The sequence below is a fragment of the Gymnoscopelus braueri genome (genome assembly GCF_963280865.1).
Source record: "Gymnoscopelus braueri genome assembly, chromosome: 22".
In the NCBI taxonomy this organism is placed as follows: Eukaryota; Metazoa; Chordata; class Actinopteri; order Myctophiformes; family Myctophidae; genus Gymnoscopelus; species Gymnoscopelus braueri.
The window spans coordinates 2,839,689-2,862,358 of NC_137624.1; the positions used below are offsets into that span (position 1 = coordinate 2,839,689).

At 39.4% G+C, this 22,670-nt stretch overlaps 1 protein-coding gene across 2 annotated transcripts; it reads right to left on the minus strand.

Moving 5' to 3' along the window:
* Positions 1-5: 5 nt before the first annotated feature.
* srek1 (splicing regulatory glutamine/lysine-rich protein 1) lies at positions 6-20,528 on the minus strand. 2 transcript variants are annotated; one of them, XM_080420124.1, is made up of 11 exons: positions 20,270-20,528; positions 18,990-19,123; positions 14,383-14,498; positions 13,086-13,253; positions 12,004-12,182; positions 10,937-11,067; positions 10,077-10,176; positions 9,496-9,609; positions 8,520-8,594; positions 7,546-7,657; positions 6-3,584 (listed from the first exon to the last, which is right to left on the minus strand). In XM_080420124.1, the coding sequence occupies exons 1-11, from the start codon at positions 20,401-20,403 to the stop codon at positions 3,438-3,440; spliced, it is 1,410 nt and encodes a 469-aa protein (XP_080276250.1). In that variant the 5' UTR covers positions 20,404-20,528; the 3' UTR covers positions 6-3,437. The 2 variants fall into 2 exon arrangements, with proteins under 2 accessions (XP_080276250.1, XP_080276251.1); XM_080420125.1 differs by lacking the exons at positions 18,990-19,123; positions 20,270-20,528 and adding an exon at positions 14,891-18,983 and having other exon boundaries at positions 7-3,584.
* Between the last annotated feature and the right edge of the window lie 2,142 nt (positions 20,529-22,670).

The following is a 22,670-nucleotide window of genomic DNA, read 5'->3' on the forward strand; positions in this document are numbered from 1 at the left end:
TCAGAGCAGAGAATCTGAGACACATTAACTGAAGCATAATTCTCTTTATTTGGGTATTTTGTTATGGGAACATATGCAGATACATGTTTTGTCAAAGGTACAAATCTTTTTGGAGGTCCCACCCATCCACATTCCCAACAGCCGAACTCTTTAAAAACGGTATTAACAAACCTCTACAGTGTCATCGCAAACGTCGCCACCCCAGCAGTGAAGCCAACATAGATTCTACAATATGTATATATGGATATAAAAAATAAAATTCTTTACATTATTATTAAAGATAACAGTTACTTGAGGTGAAAATGCCTTTTTTACCCAAAACAATATTACAAGATACTGTATGGTTTACAGTACCAACCTTGAACTCAGGCCTTGCCTATGCACCTTGAAAAGGCCATAGAATGGAATTTGGCTGAGAAGCAATAATGTTTCGCTCATTCTAAAATCTGTAAGCAAAACTAGAGATACTGAAATATATTCAACTTTTAACAAAACTACAATACTGTGTGGGGATAAATTCCAGATACCAGAGTTTTTTTTTAATATATATATATTTGCCACGTAACACACAACTATGGACTTCTCTCCACCACAAACTTCAGCAAGACAAAATATAACATGCATTTAAAAAAATATTTTTTTTTAAAGGAAATTAACAAAACATTCAGCAAATATTCAGTCTCTATTCGTCTGTTATTTACTGAAAACAATGGGAACTCACAACAATAGTCATTATGCCTTGATAGTTGAAGCTATACAACATCTGGGTTTAGCTAAAGAATACATTTTGAGTAGCGTCCTTGAATAATTCTTCATGTACTAATAATAATTCTTCACATACTGTTGTACAATCGCAGTCTAGGCACTTTGACGTCTCTGTGCTTGAATGTGTTTTTGTTCATCTCTTGACTGTGTATTAGGGCTGGGCAATTAGCCAAAAATATATCCAAGCTAATATTTAGAACCAATTGTGAACCAATTTAGAAGCAAGACTTAACCTTGCTCATATAGGTTATTCGAATGATCGTGAAGCAGTTTTTTTTCATATACATGTCAACGAATAGTCAAAATGTTTAAATAATTTTCTTTTTATAATCGACTGAATCTTTTGTCTGATCAACCACATAACCTTGTCACCATTTAGAAATACTGTGTATTTTTTTAATATATATATATATAATCTTTCATTAGTAGTAATCAAGGCAAAAGTCCTATTGCCCAGCCCTACTAACAGCCTTGTTATTCTAGCTATTTACTGCTGCCTTGTGTGAGATACTGCTGTAAGCAGTCAATAGACATTTTGCGTTGCTCCACAATTTACTATTTTACAATACAGGCCTGTTTCATTTTTACTTAAAGTAGAAATTTAAGCAGTTTTGTCTCTGCATTAGATCAATGATGGGAACCAAGCAATACGGTGCTTAAACTATGATCTCGCTGTAAACCATATAGTCATTCAAATGCAAGACCGCTTAGCATGTAAGAGTGATGCCATCCTCCCCAAATATTATTACCACAAAAACATACCATAAAATACACATTTTTATATTCTACATATGACAAAAAAATAATAATAATAATTAAAGACGTCCTCTTATATAATAAGCTGCTCATAATCATGTTTTTTTCTTATTTTTTAATGAAATACCCACAGGTTCACAGCAATGGTAAAATAGGGAATATTAATTCCCTGATAAATACAGCACTTCCAAGGCATGAAGAAACCAAATCAAAATGTTATTATTAATAACGTATTTATTAATTAACATATTATGTGCCCACCGTCTTTGTTCATGTCTATACTTCAGTGGATCTGGTAAGAAGCTACAAATTGTGGGAACCTCCTGATTTTACAGTCTGTCACCGTCACGGTGGAAACCTTGTATGTCCAAAATGTAAAGAATATATATATATGTATATTACCCGTGTTCCAATGGATCCAATGTAGTTATTATTTAGTCACAAGCTCTTGTTACTACTTTTCATTGGTTCAATATTTATAAAACCCACGGACGCACTTTAACACTTCCAACCTCCTGAGCCTATTTTGGGCAAATAGCGAAAATAGCAGATCTACAAGCACACAATGCGTCACAGCATGTTGTGAGAGCTGGTAGATTGGCTATTTTTGTTACTTTTGGTGTGACACTGTGTAGATTAATTATAAAATAGGGCATTAATGAAAAAATTAAGTGAAATATGGAGATACAAGGTTTCTGCCTGACAACCACGAGCTGTTCCCTGCCATCAATGAACCGTGGTTACATTTTGTAACTTGTCATCATCATTTTTCATTCAGTACACTTGTGCAACAGTACATTGGAACGTACATTTACATTTATTATGTTTCAAATGATAAGGAATTGGGATGAAAGTAATTATTGATGGACTTGAACCATGGAATATGTTGAACTTCCAGATCCAAATGCTTTGCATGGCAATAGTTGGATGCAAGTTCAAGTGGAAAGGCTTTGATCAAAAGCACTTTGGCAATAAATGATAGCACTTAGATGTTGAATGTGTACCTGATCCATCCGAGACCTTATGTGACAACTGTTAACAGGCCACTAAGCATCCTAAAAACGTAGACGTATCCAATGCAAAAACCATAGTCCGAAAGGAAGTCAGAGAGCCCCAGCATTACCAGGTTGTCATTTTTACTGCGTGGCTCCTAGCGGCAAAACCGTCAAGAAGCGACTTATCTCGCAAACCACTGGACCTACAGTAATCAGTGCCAAATGTAGGCCTAGGAAGTAACTCCCTGCATCGTAAATGTTTCTTTAACTTTTTTTTTTTACTTTAATTTCCTCCTCGAAGTCAAAGGAGGACAGGTCGGGCCGAAAGGTTGCTCAACTTTTGAGTCATACGTCATAGAAACGTTGATTGATTGATGTCAAAGGCCGACCCACAAGAAGGTGTGAGAGCCACACCGTTATTGGCCATCATTATGCTCTGATGATCTTTGCAATGCATTCAAACTATTAAGAAGCAGAGATACCACTCTACAATACTTCACACAAGCTGTTCATTGGTTGAGGTTTTACTATGACAGCAGCAGAGGTTGCACTCGACCTTTTGGATGCAAAAGTATAAAACAAAAAACAACCTCAAGTCCGTGAAGATGAACGAACGGATCCATTCCAACACTGCAAGTTGCACATGTTTACTCTATGAAAGACAACTGAAAATACAGGTGATTCGGCGACAGCCAAAATACTCTGGTGTTTCTTACTACAGTGGTTCTCAAGGTGGGGTTCAGGGACCCTCTGGGGTTCCTTGAGGAGGGTTCCAAATTGGACCCTTTACAGGGTCTCTAACTCTCAGAGTTATGGGGGGTCCTTGAAATGAAAGGTTTGAGAACCACTGTCTTACTAAGGCCCAGATAGAAGTGAACGTGTGTGTAAATAAAGATGGTAGGGAGACTAATTTGAACAGTTTTACTTGTTTTTTTGGCCACGCGGAGCAGCTACGTCCTCTTCTGTGTGTGTCTTGTACCTGCCGTTGTGCTGGGCGCACGGCGATGACGTCATGTCCTCACTGGGCGTGGCAGAGTCTTCCCTGTCACTTTCATACTGCCTTTCCACCTGAAAAACAACAACATAACACAACACTGAATGACAGCCATATCACTGGGTGCATTACAATTGTAATAAAAAACAAACACACAAGGCGTTTTGTTTGTGTGTGTGTGTGTGTGTGTGTGCCGGGACTCGAGCGCTGACCCTTAGCGAAACGTAGCGCAACAATGCAAAAGAAACTGAAATCAAAAGCGCATAAATGTGTTTACATAACACACATTTTGGCATAGAATTCGAAGATTGTGGAATAGTTGTCTGGCTACGCGATACTACCAAGTGAGTAAGTGAGACAAAAAGTGCATGGTCTGGATGGGAGCGATCTCCGATTCTTTTCAGACCCATCCTTAGAATGAGAGTGTAATATACTGCATAACGCACATGTGAGCCAAATGAAATCCTCACCAATCATGATGCCTTTACTTCGTTAAAACCGGGAAAGCATCTGTGTCACTTTAGATTTTAACCACTTCAACCATATTTTATACTATTAAAAAATAGCAGATCTACAAGGTCACAGCGCGTCACTCTGTGCCACGCAATGAGCTTGTAGATCTGCTATTGTTTTTTTATCTGATTTTTTTGGGGCAAATCTTTGAATACATACATTTTTTAAAGCAAACATTTTTAACTCAAATCTTTGCTTCCGGGGGTCCCTGGAACAAAATATTTTGAGATGGGGGTCCACGGCCAAATACATATAATTTTGGGGGTCCTTGACGTGAAAAAGTTTGAGCACCAATGATATAGCAACAATATTTTTTTCAGAAAACTGAAAAAAGATTTTGAAGACGTTCGTAGAATCGGCCTCAGGTCTGAATAGGTTAAGCTTCTTCCTTATTTTGAAGCATACAGAGTCTGCTGCTTGTCGCATGAAATATGCTTTTTATGAATACATTTAACTTCCTGTTGTCATGGGAGGTTTACATAACGTAGTGTGACAGAGAACGTGAGAACACTGTGTCTCTGCCACGCCTCTCGCCTGTAAAAGTCACACGTCGTCCCTGCCTTTCACACCGCAAAACGTCTTTAGTTGTGGCACAATCCATGATGGGCTTTCTGCCCAATATACATCACACTGACACTCCATATAACCCATTAAGACCTGGAACGCATCTGTGTCACTTCTTGATTTGAGCTAAAATAGCATTATTTTACACTTTGGCTATTCAAAAATAGCAGATATACAAGCTCATAGCGCGGCACCGAGTGCCGCGCTATGAGCTTGTAGATCTGCTTTGAAAAATCATGAAAATGTGTGCAAATATTTATTTTAAGCGAACATTTGTTACTCAAATCGTTGTTTCTGGGGGTCCCTGGAACTAAATATTTTGAGATGGAGGGTCCGTGGCTAAATACAAATTTTGGGGGTCCTTGACATGAAAAGGTTTGAGCACCACTGATATAGAAACATATGTTTTACAGAATACTGTTGGACATTTGTAGAATCGGCTTCAGGTCTTAATGGGTTAACCCATTAAGACCTGTTTCCTGAAAAACCTATGTTGCTATATATTGTTGCTGTCGGGCAGAAACCTCTTATCTCCATGTTTTAACATTTTGTGTTTTTCGTAAATAATTAATGCCCTACTTCAGGGGTTTTCAACAGGTGGTCCGTGGACCACTTGTGGTCCGTGAAGGTATTGCATGTGGTCCTTGACCATGTTGTAAAAGTTTTTTTTTTCTTCTTGTTCCACGGAACAGTGCATATTATCGACCTGGTGGACCTATGATGACATGTCAATGTTGTCAGTTACTGGGAAGTCGGAGGTCAAGAAATTCCACAGAGAAGGGAGTTTGAATATCAAGGAGGGAAGTGTACCGGATTGCCTGATGGAGTCATTATTAGGAAATGTGCCCATATAATAGCATGTGTCTGTGTTGTCCATGGACCATTGGTTGAGAAACAGTGGGATGTATAGACATGGGACGCATGCATAGCAAAGTGTTACCAAAGCACACATCTTAGCTCATATCCCCACCCAACACAACAGTGGTTCCCAGGTTGATTCTTAGTCAGGATGGTGGTCCCTTGTTCACAAATCAGTTGAAAACCCCTGCCCTACTTGATCATACTACAGCGTCACAAAAGTAGCAGATCTACAAGCTCGAAACGCGGCGCAAAGCGACGCGTTTTGAGCTTGTAGACTTTTGCCATGTTTTAATTTGAATCCTGAAAAGTAACAGTTTTGGACATATGAGGTTCCCCATCGACAGAGTACAGTATAGCTCAAATCTAAATTGGCACAGATGCTTTCCCAGTTTTAATGGGTTAAGACCAGAAGAAATGGTGGATTTTGGAGAACTGAAAACTGTTATCTTGGTCAAAAATATCCATTTCCACATGGCCCTGTTGACTCCCAGCTGAAAGAGTTTGTGCTGCTGGAATATTATTATAAAAAGCAGAACTAAAGTTCGTTGGGGTGGTATTGGTCTGTAGCTGCTGCGAGACGCTGTGAATGCAAAGGGAAACGGCGCCCTCTACAGACCTGTTTCACCTATGAGCCAATTGAAACATTAACATCACACTGGACACAGTGTGATATCCGGTGTAACTGGATACAGAAAGTTTCTCAAACACCTGTCCTTCATACTAACACAAGTCAAAATGCCTATGTCTATGTAATTGTTAAGATAAATGTGTTGTTTTTAGGTACTGGAACAATTATAGCAGATTTAGCACAAGTTGGTACCATGCATAGTTTGTGAGACCAGTTCAATGTCAGTGAAAGTCACAGACTTTTTTTCAGCCTCACCAACTTCACAGTAGCTGCAGAAACAGTCATTTTAACAGACTCCTGACCTCATCAACCTGTCAAGAATGGCAGCTCCTGCAGGGTGCTGCACCATTGAAGGAGTTACAACTACACATACGATTACTATCAAATATATGTAGTGAAATTAATTAATTTAGTTAGAGATCAAAGGGGTTATTATCATCATCAAGGATACGATGATTAGTTTTATAGTTGGTTATATCCGTTTTTAAGCTACAGTATGCCAGACAGCATCGCTATCATGGGCATTAAGTTTGCTTCCTAGCTTGGCTCTTTTGCCATCTTATTTAACTGCCTTGAAATGGCCTAATTCTTGTCGCTCGACAAAGTATGAATCGGTCTTAAGTATGCCAGAATAAAGTGAACGGTTTGAGAATTCCCACGGTAAACACTTTTTCAAGTTGACGTGTCTTGAATAATAATCGTCTATCTTTAGACTTGCAAATGTCAGCCTTTGTATGACAGAGTAGATGAAGATTTTAAAGTGAACTAAACTTCAGTACGGAACAGAACCACCCCTGCAGTGTGTCGCCGCAGAACAGAAGTTTTGCCTCCAGGTCGTGCTGATTGTTATCAGCATAAGATCAGATAGAAAAAAAAAGTGTCATCTTTATCAGTGTAACAGATCAAATATGATGTTTCCAAAAGGTATCATCTTTGATTTAGTTCCCAAAAAGTAGGCCAGTGTTCAATGCATTTCATACAATTGAGCAGAAACCTCAAAGATCACAAAAAACAAAGTATGTGTCTGCTAAATCTGTTCTGCATGAAACCATCAAAACATGTAACAAATATAAAAACCACCACCACTGTAGCCAAACACAAAGCAGCAGTAACCATCACATACATTTTTCCTGAAAGCCCAATGTTAGTTTGAAGATTTAACCCTTTTTAACCCATTGAAACTGGGAAAGCCATTTTAGATTTTAGCGTTTGCTATTCAAAAATAGCAGATCTACAAGCTCACAACGTGCCACTTCGCGCTGCGAGCTTGTAAATCTGCTATTTTGAATATTTTTTTATCTTGAAAGTGTTTTTTAACATTTTCAGATGGGGGGGGGGGGGGTCCACAACCAAATATATATCAATCTTGGGGGTCCTTGGCACGAAAAAGTTTGAGGACCACTGCTTTAGAAGGCATTTCTTGAATCGGCCTCAGGTCTTAATGGGTTAAAATGTAGTGTTTTCTTTACCTTGGTGGGTTTAGTCTTGCGGTTCATCTTCTCATCTCTGCGACTCTTTTTCCTGGAAGTGGAGCGTTCCTTTCTGTCCTTGCTGCGTTCCCTTCTCTTCTCTTTATTCCCCCTGGAAGAGAAATTAATACCAATTATTTCAAAAATAATAGTCAAATGAATCAATCAATTATTTCACTCTCTATACTCTGTCAACATTTCCTGATATTATAAGCCCTAGTGTTCCTAATCTGGGCATGTCAAAATATGCACACGTTTGGCGAAAAAAGCTGATCTACAAGCTCACAATGCATCATGTTGAGATTTGGTGTAAAGGGGAAAAAAGGGGGTGATCTAGTACTGGGGGGACCCGGTCAACTAGGTATATAGGGTTTAAGTGGTTGTGGATAATTGGATTTTAATATATGCAAAGGAAAGATTAATATCAGAAAGGCAGTGTCACTAAAGTGGACTAACTTAGATAACAGGTCGGGCAGAAACCTTGCATCTCCTCCATACTTAAACTTTGTACGTATTTTTTCAATGCCCTACTTCGTCTTACATGAGTGATGCAGAAAACTGGCAAAAAATAGCCGATCTACAAGCGATCTGCCATTTTCCCTGTTATTAAAACGTTTGGAAAATGAAAGTCTGCCCAAAACTGTTACTTTTCAGGATTCAAATGCAAAACGCGTCGCTTCGCGCCGCGTTTCGAGCTTGTATTTCTGCTACTTTTGATGCTTTTACGTGACACTGTAGTATGATCAAGTAGGGCGTTCATTTACGAAAAGGTTAGAATATGGATATAAGAGGTTTCTGCCTGACAGCAACAATATATATATTGAACCAATTAAGTATAAACAAGAGCTTGTGACTAAATAATAACTATATTGGATCCATTGGAACACAGGTTCTTTTTTCCATTTCCTCTAAAGTAACACTTCTGTGGTCTACAGCCATGATAAGAAGCACAGACTATCCTGAGGTGTGTTTACCTCCTCGGTGAAGGAGATCTGGCTTTCCTCTTCGGACTCTTGGACCGTTCCTTGCTGCTCCTCCTCTTGTGGCCCCTGGCAACATAAAGCACTGGTTCTCAAACATGTTCATGTCCCATACAAGATTAAAATGTTTCACAATCTTTACACGATTTTTTGAAAATAACAGTGGCTCAGGGGTAAAGTGGCTGGTAAAGTGGACGGATGGAAGCCGTGAGGTTTCCAGTTCGATCCCGGGCTCCCCCAGAAGAGTTAGTATCGAAGTGTCCTTGAGCAAGACGCCGAACCCCTAATTGCTCCCGATGAGCAGGTTGGTGCCTTGCATGGTTTCCTCCGCCATCGGTGTATGAATGTGTGTATGAATGTGTGTGTGAATGGGTGAATGTAATGCACAATCTATGTAAAGCGCGTTGGATAAAAGCGCTATATAAATGCACCATTTACCATTTGTAGATCGGCTATTTTCAAATAGCCTAAGTATAAAGGGTTAAAGTGGTTAAACTGATTTTGAGGCTATATTAATGCTATATTTGCTGGGGACTCCCTGCGGGTCCCCGAACCCCACTTTGAGAACAATAACTTTAAGAACCATACCAGTGAGAGAAAAAAAAAAAAAAAAGAGGAGAAACGTTGTGAGCTTTGCACATTAAATTCTTCGGAGCAGCAGCTGTTGTGCGGACTCGTTTAATGTTTACCGTAATTTTCTTGTCCTGCACCAGCGCTTATATGGATGTGCATAACAATTCCTGTTGAACTACTTAAGTGCCCCATATTATCCCAAGTATCCCATTAATACTTACATTTTGACCAAGGTCACTAAAACATGACCTAACTAACATCACTAATTAAATGATGAAATGTAATAAAATGCATCAATAAGCCACGCAAGCTCGTGGTTTACCGTATTTTTTACAGCGGTTAAGAGGGTGGGACGCAAAATGAATCTGTCTGTCTACATCTTTGCATGGTACTCTACCTAGAGCGACTGCGGCTGCGCTTCCCGTCTCTGGACCGAGAGCGTCTCCTGTGGCTGCCTCGAGCACCGCGGGAGTCAGCCACCCTCTGCCCCGACCGCTGAGGCGGTTTGCTCCTGAAGTGGACAAAGACAAAAAAAAGTCAGAGGACTTTAGGACCTGGCACAGAGTTCAGTTGAACCAGTGGTTCTCAACCAGTGGGCCAGGGACCACCGGTGGGCCACGAGGGTATCGCAAGTGATATTAACATTGATATTAACCCATTAAGACCTGGAACGCATCTGTGTAATTTTTTTATTTGAGCTAAAAAGCATTATTTTACACTTTGGCTATTCAAAAATAGCAGATATACAAGCTCATAATAGCTCAAATCTATGAGCTTGTAGATCTGCTATTTTTGAAAAATCGTGAAAATGTGTGCAAATCTTTGAAAACCGGTATATATATTTTTAAAGCATTTTTAACTAAAATCTTTGCTTCTGGGGTCCTTGGAACAAAATAAGGTCGGCCCTGATGCAGAAAAGGTCGAGAACCACCGGAGTTAAACCACCTAGACAGGGTTTGAATTTGAAGCGTTTCACACCTGTGCTTTGAGCGGGACCTTTTTCTGTGTCTGGAACGGGAGCGTGAGCGAGACCGATGGGACCTCCTGGAATGGCTGGACGAACGTTTCTTCACGTCCACTGGAAGAAGAGGAACACAGGTTTACACATCAAAACTTCACCGTCACATCACAGGTTCACAGGTGGAAAGTGTAGTGAGTGAAATTATTTTCGTACAGGGTTACAGGGTATCATTTGCAGTTTTTCGGGGGAAAGGGAAGAGGAATGGAAACAAGGAAAACAGACCAGATATTGCAAATATTCCTGATATGAGAGAGTCAAATATATACACATAATGTGCATGGTTAGAAGAAATGGGCAATGGAATGAGGCAGTTAAAATAGATATAGTAGCAGATGGTTTTGCGACACAGCCACAAGATTAGTGCAATAATATTGTGTGGTTGTCACAAAAACGCAACTTCAAATCGGTTTCACTGAACAATCGATACAGCAGATCATGATAGACCAGTGGTTTTCAGACATTTTGTGCCCAAGTCACACCAATGGGTAAGTAAAAGTAAAAATCTCACAGCACACTTGTATTCATAGCGAAAATAGTTAATCTATGTGCACAACACGTGAGCATGTCGATTTTTTACCTATAATAACATCTCCAAAATAGGCACGCCAGGTTGAAAGTTGTGAATAAACAACATTCTTTTAGGGTATAGAATTTGCCTCTGTATTAGGAAATGAGTGTCCACAAAGTACTGATATAGTCTATAACAAATAATGAATTACTTTTTTGTAGTTTGCAATATTAATGTGTGGTTGTCACAAAATCCCAAGGCACACATAGATTTGGTAACCACTGTGGTAGACCATAGATGGTGGTGTACCTGGTTCTAAGACAGCAGCGATAGTGGACGACATCTCCTTCACTCTCTTCATGACCGTCTCCATTTCTTTAGCAGCAGCCTGGGGGGTCAGCTCTGGAGGCTTCACGATGGCATTGTTGGAATGGTTAATCCTGAAAAACACATAAAAAAAAAATGCAGTTGACCAATGAGAAACAGCACAACACCCAGTTGACCAATGAGAAACACAGCACTAAGCCCAGATGACCAATCCCATCAAAGATGACATATCCCAAAACCCATATAGTGAATAATAAAAATCACACCCTGTGTGAAGTGGGCGGTGTCTTGCTAGCTAATCACAATACTGAATGGAGTCAACCAATCATGTACAAAAAAAAAATACATTTATTGAAACACTCTTTATGATGGACGAAACCATAACTTAAAAAAAACAAATGTATGTTTTTTTAAAAGTTATGGTTTCTTATATAGGGCTATGCACATGTGTCATGTGACACTGGCCAATCACAGTCCTGAATAGACTGTGATTGGCCAATCACGGTGCAGGGTTAGGCGGGGTACTTTTTGGCCAATCACAGCGCAGGATAATTGTACAAATTTCCAAACCTCACTTATAGGGGCGGTTTCACCGCCCAAAAACAAGCATTTGCTACACAATTATGTCCGCTACTTTTCAACTACACATTACATGAACACTAGTGTCCCCTATTCTGGCCATGTCATAATAGGCAAACATTTTGTGAAAATAGGCAAACATCCACCAAAAATTGCAGATTTACAAGCTCGCAACACATTGTGTGGTTTTAGATCAGCTATTTTCAGCAAAGAGACTTGGTGCAGGAGGGGGATAAGTAAGTAGTTGAGCCCTATATGCTTTGCCGTAAGACAAAAGGCTAAAATAGCTACTAGCTCACAACGCATTGCAGATGTGACGCGTTGTAGATCCGCTGTTTTCATTAATTTTTTTTACGTTTTTCACCTACAATGACATTCCCAAAATAGGGATGCCAGGCTGAAAGTGGTTAATAACATCTAGAGCTGAGCATAAGTATAATGTTATGAGAGGTTATAAAACAGCAGCATACTTCAAGGGTCTGTCTCCGAACATGACTCCGTTGAAGGTCAGGGCTCTGGCCACAGACACCTGGTCTACAAACTCTACGAAGGCGAAGCGTGTGGGCTGGGTCTCGTCTCCTGCCATGCGCACAAACTTCACGTCTCCAACCTGCTTGAAGAACTCCAACAGCTGCTCTGCAGTGGTGGTCTATGGAGGAAACACCAACATGTCAACAATACAAGTCAACTGTGGCGTAAGCTGGTATAAATGCATCTTGGAGGGAACGAGTGATCATCTAAAACAGGGGATTCTCAACCTTTACAGGCCGCGACCCCCCAAAATTATCATATTTTCTGGGGACCCGCCAAATTAAACATATTTTAACAGGGGACCCCCCCACCCTGACAAGCACTTGGAATGTTACAGTACATCAAAATGTTCAGTTCCACAGATAAATATTGTGAAGATATACAAGCTCACAATGCTTGTAGATAGGCTATTTTCAACTATTTTCTAACCCGACCCACAGGTTGAGCGCCAATGATCTAAAATAACGGGGGGAAAAATTTAGTAAAAAGAAAAAACTAGGAAATGATGTGGATCTCTATAGTACCGGCATGGCTCTCCAATGTGCATCTGTGACTTCATGTGGCCAGTCTATGATGTCAGTCATGCATCCATGATCTATTTAAATAACTAGACCTATATAATCCTGTGGGGGAAATACAGTTTTCAGCTTCACCCAGCTGATTGCTGCCCAAGTGTTCAGACTTGAAGTGCCGGAGCGACGTCTCTGCTCTGTACCGGGTGTTATACTCAAATGTGTGCCCCTATACAATCTGGTCAAAATGCCCATGTTTTTATTGGTTTTGTTTTCTATCGTGATTTCTATGCAGATTTTGTTGTTCATAACTTAGGATAATCTTTGCGATCTTTCTTAACATGGAATTTGTTGTTAACAGTGCATGTGCGTCCCATGGACTCACGGACGGTGAGTTGGATGCGTCTTTTCTTAAATCAAATGCGTCAGAGACGCAGAACGCAGGCCTATCAGCATCACTGAGACAGACGACCCATTATCGACGTCTCGCCTCTTACAGAGCCACTCACCTGTGAGTTGAGGTTGCCAACGTAGACGGTCCTTCTGATCTCGTCTATTTTAGAAGGATCCACGTTGCCCATGAGGGGAGGAGGGTTGAGCACTGACGCTGCTGCTGCCGTTGCGTCCACCATGGCTGCAGACACCCGGCTCACCAGCGGCAGAGTCAGTGTCGGCGGCTGAAACATACATACAGTACAGTACATGTTGTCACTCACTCACACAGGTACAAGCAGTGAAATGGTCTGCAAGACTCAAATGTTTTACTTAAGTAAAAGTATCAATACTGCAATGTTGAAGTACTCTGTTACAAGTAATAGTCCGGATTTTAAAATGTACTTGAGTAAAAGTGCAAAAGTATTGGTATCAAAATTTACTTAAAGTAAAAGTACTAAAATGTTTGAAAATAGCCGATCTACAAGCTCACAACAACGCGTCGCGATGAATAAAATAAAGCTTAAGTGGTTAATGTATATTTTATAATGTAATCATTTACTGCAAAGTAACTAACGAAAAAAAAAGAACCCTTTTGATCCCGTCATTCTTGAATGCAACCCTTCGCTCCTCAATGTTTGTTGTTGTGTTTTATGGGGTCAACGCACCAGAGGAGTCTGAGCGCGGAGGCAACAAAAACAATTAGACGAATTCAAATACTCCAAAAAATAGCCTAGAGCAGGGGTGGGCAAATTTGATGATGGAGAGGGCCACTATATTTCCACACTCACTCCAGGAGGGCCACATTGCATATACTGAATCTTCGTATTTTAACCTTTTTCGCCATTCTATGTCACACAAAAGTCGCAGTGCGTCGCGTTTTGAGCTATTTTTGAATTGGAATCCAGAATTATTTTTTGCTATTTTTGAATTAGAATCCTGAAAAGTTACATTTGTATTTAATTTCAAATGCATTTAGTTATACTTATACTTAGTTATACTTTATGAACTTAAATACAAATACATTGGACATAGAAAAGACAATAGAATTTTAATACTAGTCATTATGCTACTAATATAGACTGAAGTAATTAAAGCGGGTCATGTTTGTATGTTTGGAATTGTAACAGCTGAAATCAATAATATATCAGTATTCTGATATTAACCTCAGGCTGCATTTAGTGAAGGTGGGGGCCGCATGTGGCCCCCGGGCCGCCAGTTGCCCATGTATGGCCTAGAGAGCTTTTATATAGGCTATTTTCAGTGTGCGACATGCTTTCATTGAAGACTTCTATGAAATTCAAATGACCGAAATCAGTCGTGGCGAGTGGACACAAGAATTTGAATCCATGCGACACTGCAAAGCATCCTCACCGTCTGAATGGGAGTTGGGGTAGGAATGGGAAGCAGTCCCCCACCAGGAATCAGACTGGGTACTGGTGCGGCCGGGGCCAACAGAGACAAGGCCTTGCTCTCCTCCGGGATCTTCCCTGTAGGACAGGAAGCAGGCGTTACAACGGGAAATAACGGCTAAACTGTCCTCTCTGTCTCCTCTATGTCTGCAAAATTAGCCCACTGTTATTCTAGAGAGAAAGAGAGCATACACTTCCTCATATACAGCCTACAAGTACGGGTGTGTAATAGTTTCTACGCATGATTTTACTGGAAGACCGAGCATCATCCTCACTTTGGTACAAGTAAGCTATTCTCAGTGAACTTGAAATAGTATTGGCAATGAACTTCACAAATCCTAACTGTTTCTTTCACAAACAAAATAATTGTAATGTTTTTTTTGTCCTTGGTTTCTTTTCATAGATCAAAAACGAAAAGAAAAGAACAAAATAATGCAGATAATGAGTCAACACTTTGGTGTATGGGTCACCTGTACTGGAAACATATTGGTCATGAACCATACGATATCAAGCATGGGGCGCTTTCTTTTCCCTGGGCGATCGTTTGGTTTCGCAGTGTGGAAAGGTGTGCAACACAAGACAACCCCAATGGCTGCATCACTAATAGCACACAGGACATCAAATACAGAAAAGAACAACAATTTTAAGAGAAGTGTAGGAAATGTTAACCAAGACTTAGCTCAGAAACAACCGATTAGGATTATTCTTTTTCATCTCATTCCTGATTAAATGAGCTTTTTTTTAAACTGGAGCAATGGTGGGGCAAGCTACTGTTGTACTATAAGCATCATGGCTACTGTATGCATCAAACCAGTTATCAAGAGGAATAAAAAGTCAACCGAAGAATCTAAATCAGAATTGGAGGCACTAAATATGATTGACCATATCTTTAAAACACAAGCCTGTTCTTTCCTTGTTTCCAGTGCTAGTCGATATTATGTTCAAACAAATGCCGTAGACTAAAGCATCAATGCCTGAGTCACAACTTTGAATTAAAAAAAAGAAGAGTAAAATAAGTTCAAAACTAATCCCATTATTGTTTTTCACGTGTCATTACTGCTAAGTGCTTTTTTTATCGCTCAAAACGGCAATAGAAAAATCGGGCATAAACACTGGAACGATGACAGACTTATTTGAGCACTGATGCACCAATATATCGTGTCTGGGGACTACCAAGGGTCCAAAATGGACCTTTGCAGGTCTGTAACTCTGAGTGGGTACAAACGGAACCAAATGGACCCGTACGGGTCCATTTGGTTCCATTTGTACACTCTCAGAGTTAAACAAACTCTTTTACAGAGTATATTGGGGTCCCAGAGATTGAATAAAAATAAAAATGCTATCAAATGGGGGTCTGTTGTGGTCTAATGCAGATCAAACTGAAGCTAAAAAGGTTGAGAATGGCCGCGATATATACTTCCTGCCGATGAGGAAACAGGTGGGTTTCTGGCTAAGACACTATCATGACTAGACACTAGAAATAGCATCCTGACTAGTCGCTAGATCTATAAGCAAGAGTAGGAGACAAAGAGCGTTAGGTGTTAGTGATCTTCACAGAACTCCCATGTGTGCCACACACACATTTCCCCGGTCTGAGCGCCTTGGAAACCTGCATAGAATACAATCAAACACAACGTTGCAAGCTGCAGAAGTAGAGAAACAGAGGGGGGGTGGGACAAAAAATTCAAAACAAACCAAAAGAAACAAAACAAATAATGCTAGAGACAGGGCAATACTGCAGTTTCTAGACAGAGAGAGCAGAGAGTGGACAACATGTGAAAGTATGAAAGGAAAACAAAACAAAAGAAAAAATTATAAAAAATGAAATAAAACAAAATAAAAAGAGACAAGGTGTCCATCTTGGAAGGTTCAGCGGGCTTATGCTCCTGGTCACATTCCCCCCTTGCAGGCTGCGGTGGCCCATCGGGGATAGTGGCTTGGAAAACAAAGCCTGACTCAGGCTAGTGTAGTAGTGTAACAGCTGGGCCAGCTAGTATCTGATATGCACACATAATCACACAGAAAAAACATACAAAACCAAATTAATAAACTCAGTAGCCAATCCTGCAACCAAGTCACGTTGGACAAAAAAAGCATTTTCAACGTTAAAGAGGAGATACAGCTCTTTTTTTTTTTTTTATGTACATAAAAAGGGAACAACACTGTCGCCAAAAGAAAGATAAATAAAACAAAAACAACAAAAATAAACAAAAAGGAGAAAAAGAGAAAAAAAAAGATGGAGTTAGCCTTTTTGTCATAGCTATTTTACCATTTCCCTGAAACAATTAGTGTAATTAGGATTATGAGAGAATAAAAAAGGAAAACTAACAGAAAACCACTTGGTATAGCTACTTAAAATCACTAATGGTTTCTGAAAACCAGTGTTTACAGCGATCAAAACCCACATAAAGCGTTGCCACTTACTCTAACTAGTATTTTAGATAACTGGAATAGCGTCCACTGTTAAACAGAGTTACTGCCATGTTGTGGTGTTGTATGTTGGCATGTAATCCCAGAAAGGCTGATATTCCATACAGCCATACAACACTCAATAACATTTTGTGGAGGGATTCATCTCTGCTGCATTTTGAATTGTAGCGCTGTGTGTGTAATCACCAAATAATTAATTGCTGCGACAGGTGGTCAGCTCTTGTCATAAATTATCTATTCCAATTCCCTTCAATAGCAGAAAACGTAAAAACATCTCCACTTGTGTGTGCTCCGTGTATGCCCTCCACATACGATGAAATTGTATGAGTGCATGATTTATTGATTTAATGTATCTGTATGTCTCTGCTACCTCCCCTCCCCCAAACAAGCAAAACTAATTTACAAAAACAAACACATGGCACTCAGTTACACACATTTACACTCAAAGGACCACAATGGAAATAAGCTCTCAGGCTTTTCTGTGTCTTATCCAGATATGTACAAGAATATGGTCATTTTTGTCAAAACATCAATCAATAATCAATCAAAGCTCACTTTACATATAATGTTTAGTGCTGCTTTGAATGCCATCTCGTCATGAGAATGTGGTCCATGTGAATCTCATGGAAAGTGGAGACATTTTACACATGTTTTCTACCACGACTTTCAAAGGGTTTGACACTAGAGTAAGAGCTGACCACCACAGTCACAGCAATTCATTATTTGTTTACTACAAACAAGAGCGCTACAAATTAGAATGCCACAGATAAATGAATTCCCTCCACGAATTGGCACTGAAAGTTCTATGGATGTATATATGCAGTGTATGGGATATCAACCGGTCTAGGGCAAGTTGGCAGATACTGTACAAGCCGCCTACACTAGTATGTAGTCAAATAATGTACGCAGCACATAGGACAACGTAAGAGCAAGTGGATGGCACAGCAACTGCTACGAGTGAACTCCTCACAGCATTCATTCATTCTTACCAAACAAACAGTCAGCAACTACGTACATTTTGTATTTCCATATTTTGATACTTTGATACTTTTATTGCACTACATCTCAGAGGTAAATGATGTACTTGTAATGCACTACAATACATTATTTGACAGGTTAGTTGCTATGCAGATTTAGAGTATTAACAAATGAGCCCTATTTTGTCCTTTGGCTATTCAAAAATAGCCAATCTTACAAGCTCAACGTTGTGAGCTTTTAGAGCGGCTATTTTTTAGAAAGCACTTACTTGCATACTTTCACTTTAGTACCGTATTTTCCGCACTATAAGGCGCACCGTCAGTGCGCCTTATAGTGCGGATGCGCCTTGTAATCCGATGCGCCTTATATATGTATCAATATTGGTTCCCTTGGTTTCCGCACTATAAGCCGCACCGTCAGTGCGCCTTATAGTGCGGATGCGCCTTATAATGCGGTGCGCCCTATATATGAAAATAATACATTTATTGAAGGTGCGCCTTATACTCAGATGCGCCTTATAGTGCGGAAAATACGGGTACTCTAAATATATTTTGATGCAAATGCTTTTGTAGTTAACGCTTATAAGTACAATTTTGAATACAGGACTTTAGCTTGGAACAGAGTATTTCTACATTGTGGTATTGCTACTTCTTCCACCACTAGGCCTGTCACAATTATTACATAATCTCCTAATCACAATTATTTGAGATGATCGCAATTTTGTTTTGCATAATCGTCAATAATTTCCATGTTAAAATGTTCTTCTTTTTTTTTAAATAGTGGTAATAGCAGATCTACAAGCTCAGAACGCGTCGCGATGCGACGCGTTTTGAGCTTGTAGATCGGCTATTTCCACTATCAATGTTTATTCTTTAAGTATAAAGTTATTTGTCATATCTGCACTGTGCTCCTTTCGTTTACGAAGGCTAAAAGCCAAAAGAGAAATGTAATTTTTATTCACAACGTTCCAATAATGTTTAACGGCAGAAACGCATTTAAATCGTCGATCGCAATTATTTGAGCGAACAATTAATCGCCTAGTAAAATGTCATAATCGTGACAGCCCTAATCGACCACAACAAACAGGATGCAGTACTGAATCCATTGTGACAACATTAAGCCTCATGTTTGATCAACAGTTAATGTCATGTAATCACTCACCTTCCGCACAGGGGACAACAATGAGAGCTCTGTCAATAAAAACAGTATTGGTTAGATGCTGCGCCACCCCAACACTGGAAGACTCTCGGTACTTAATGTAACACACTTTGGACGAGAAAGACAGAGGTGCATTGCTGGAAAAGAAGAAACAGAATAAACAAAGCTTTTATTAGCACAATATGCACTGAGGCCACAAAAAATTTCATTTAATTCAAAATTCAAAGCACTATTCATGAATAAAATTTAATGGAATGTTTATGTTTTGCCTATGACGTCATGCCCAAAATAGGGACACCAGGTAGTGGTTCATGTGAAAATAAATTAATAATAATAATAAACTATTTGTATTACACTTTTAAAAAACAGAGTTACAAAGCACTTCACATTACAGCATTAAATATAAAAACAACAACAAACATGTTGCAGAAAACATGACTTAAAGAGCAAAATATGTGTGTCTTTAAATAAAGCGACTTTAGGCACTTATTAAAGCGCTATTATTATTATTACTATTGAAGCAGAAAAATAAATCAATAAAATGAAAAAATAAAAAATAAACAAAGAGGGGGAAAAAAGATAGTATTTTTTGCCCATTTTGCCATTTCTCTGAAACAATTAGTGTAATTATGATTATAAGAGAATACAAAATTAAACTTAACAGAAAACCACTCGGTATAGCTACTTAAAACCAGTGTTTACGGAGACGAAACCTCCACATGAAGAGTGTGTTTACGTGAAGGCCGCGGGTAGAGCCGGGCCGTTTCCTAGGTCACTCGCGCCGGCCCAGGGTCACACTTACTCGGGCGGGCAGAGCCACAGCTCCTCGGTGGCCCCGAGGAAGCCGAGCAATAATAATAATAATAATAAACTATTTGTATTACACTTTTTAAAACAGAGTTACAACGCGCTATACACAGCATTAAATATATATATATTTTTTAAAGAGCAGAATATGATGTATGTGTGTTTATGTGAAGGCCGCGGGTAGAGCCGGGCCGTTTCCTAGTCGCTCGCGCCGGCCCCAGGGTCACACTTACTCGGGCGGGTAGAGCCGCAGCTCCTCGGTGTCCCCGAGGAAGCCAAATAATAATAATAATAGTAATAATATGTACTATATGTGTATTACACTTTTTAAAACAGAGTTACAACGCGCTACACACAGCATTAAATATAAAAACATTTTTAAAAAAGAGCAGAATATGATGTGTGTTTATGTGAAGGCCGCGGGTGGAGCCGGGCCGTTTCCTAGTCGCTCGCGCCGGCCCCAGGGTCACACTTACTCGGGCGGGTAGAGCCGCAGCTCCTCGATGTCCCCGAGGAAGCCGAACAACGTGCGCATCTGCTCGCTGCTCACCGCGGACGACAGGTTCGTGACTTGAACGACAGCGGTGGTTCCTGATATTATTCCACTCATTTTTTTTATTTTTTTAAAATATAAATATACAGTAATAGTAATAAATTAACGCGAATGTGTTTCTCTTTTAGGTTGTGTTGATGATTTGTGTTGTTAGTGAATAATACTATCACTCGGTCATCCGCTCTGCTTTCCGGTACAAAATGCAGTGTTGCCAGATTCTGTGAGAGAAATAAGCAACGCGGGTCTATGAAAACAAGCCCAAAAGAAGCACTTATGTCAGTGGTTCTCGAACTTTTTCATGTTGTCATTGTCAAGGACCACCAAATTGACACTTATTAGCCTGCGGACCCCCATTTGAAAAGATATGCCTCAGGGACCCCCATAAGAGAACATTTTTACGGCTCTAGCAGTGATTCTCAACCATTTTAATTTCAAGGACCCCCATTTTGACATGCATTAAGAAGCCACGGACCCCCATTTAATGGCATTTCTATCTCTGAGACCCCAATTTATATCCTGAAATCAATGATAATTTAACTCGTGTTAAGATGGAACCAAATGGACCCGTCAGGGTTCCATTTGTACACTCTCTGAGTTATAGTCCCATAAGGGTCAATTTTGTTTCATTTGTACACTCTCAGAGTTACAGACCCATATAAGGGTCCATTTGGTTCCTTACTATCCATCATTTAGCTGGGGACCCCCTGGAACTCCCTCAAAGTTTTGGATGGGGGGGTCCTTGGATAATTACATATTCATTTGGGGGTCCTTGACATGAAAATGGTATGAGAACCACTAGTTTAAACAACATTAGGAAACAAGCCCAAAATAAGTGACTGCACTTTAGAAACATGCCCAAAAAAACGCAACAGGCATCTTTAGAGAAAAAAACAAGCCCCAAGTCGCTTATAATAAGCAGACATGGCAACAATGTACAAATGGTTTGTTTTTTGTTTTTGTTTTTAAACTATAGCGCCTCCCCAAGGTATGGATGTCCTAGTGCAGTGGTGGTGGTGGTGCTGATCATAGATATATATAAAGGCTAGATGGCTCAAGGGGACGGCGCAAGCGTAGCTCAACCGCGGCCATCTTGAAACAGTCATTCATAACATTATGTCTATGGGGCATATACTTTGAAATAACCATAGCGTGCTCAATTTTCATCCGATTTTCAAACGGTTTGGTGTGTTGTAAACACCAAAGATGTAGTTATCATACTGCATACTTATAATTATAATCATGTTTTTTTTATTTTTATAATTTTAAGTATGCAATATCATAACTACATCTTTGGTGTTTACAACACACCAAACCGTTTGAAAATCGGATGAAAATTGAGCACGCTATGGTTATTTTAAAGTATATGCCCCATAGACATAATGTTATGAATGACTGTTTCAAGATGGCCGCCATGTGGCAACGTCGTACTCCATTGGCCAGCAGCGCGGGTGAGTCATCTAGCCTTTATATATATCTATGGTGCTGATCGTGCCCGCTATGGTGCCCGCGCACGTAACGTACGCGCGCGTTCACGTGCATGCGCGCTAAAGACGGTTTCATCAGGATGGGGGAAATAAATATTAGCCCTTTTTACAGAGCCATGCATGTGTCATAATAATAATAATAATAATAATAATAATAATAATAATAATAATAATAATAATAATAATAATAATAATAATAAACAGAACCAGTGGTGTAAAGTGACTAAGTACATTTACTCAAGTACTGTATAAGTACAATTTTGAGGTATTCTTTTTTACCTTACTGGAGTATTTCCAATTTTCTGTTCTTTCTTACTTCTACTCCACTATCTCATGATCTCAGAGGAAAATATTAAAAAATATTTTTTATACTTTTACTCCACTACAATTATTTGAAACCATTAGTTACTAGCTACTTCGTAGATTTTGATTATTATTACAAAACATAGCCTACATTAACTACTTCAGCCATGGCCATTTGAAAAAAGCAGATCTACAATCTACTTGTAGATCTGCTTTTTTATACGTTTGAAAACTTGTTAAATGGGACATTCTGCATAATGAGTACTTTCTACTTTTGGTACTTTAAGTACATTTTGATACCAATACTTTTGTACTTTTACTCGAGTAAATTTTGAATTCTGGACTTTTACTATATTTCTACATTGCAGTATTGATACTTTTAGTTAAGTAAAACATGTGAGTACTTTTTCCACCACTGAACAGTTCTTTGTTGATGCAATACCCCCTTTTGAGCAGCAGGGCAAAGTACACACAACAAACAAACAAACGAATATAACGCTTAACAGACACTTAGAAATAAACACATACGTGTTTGTT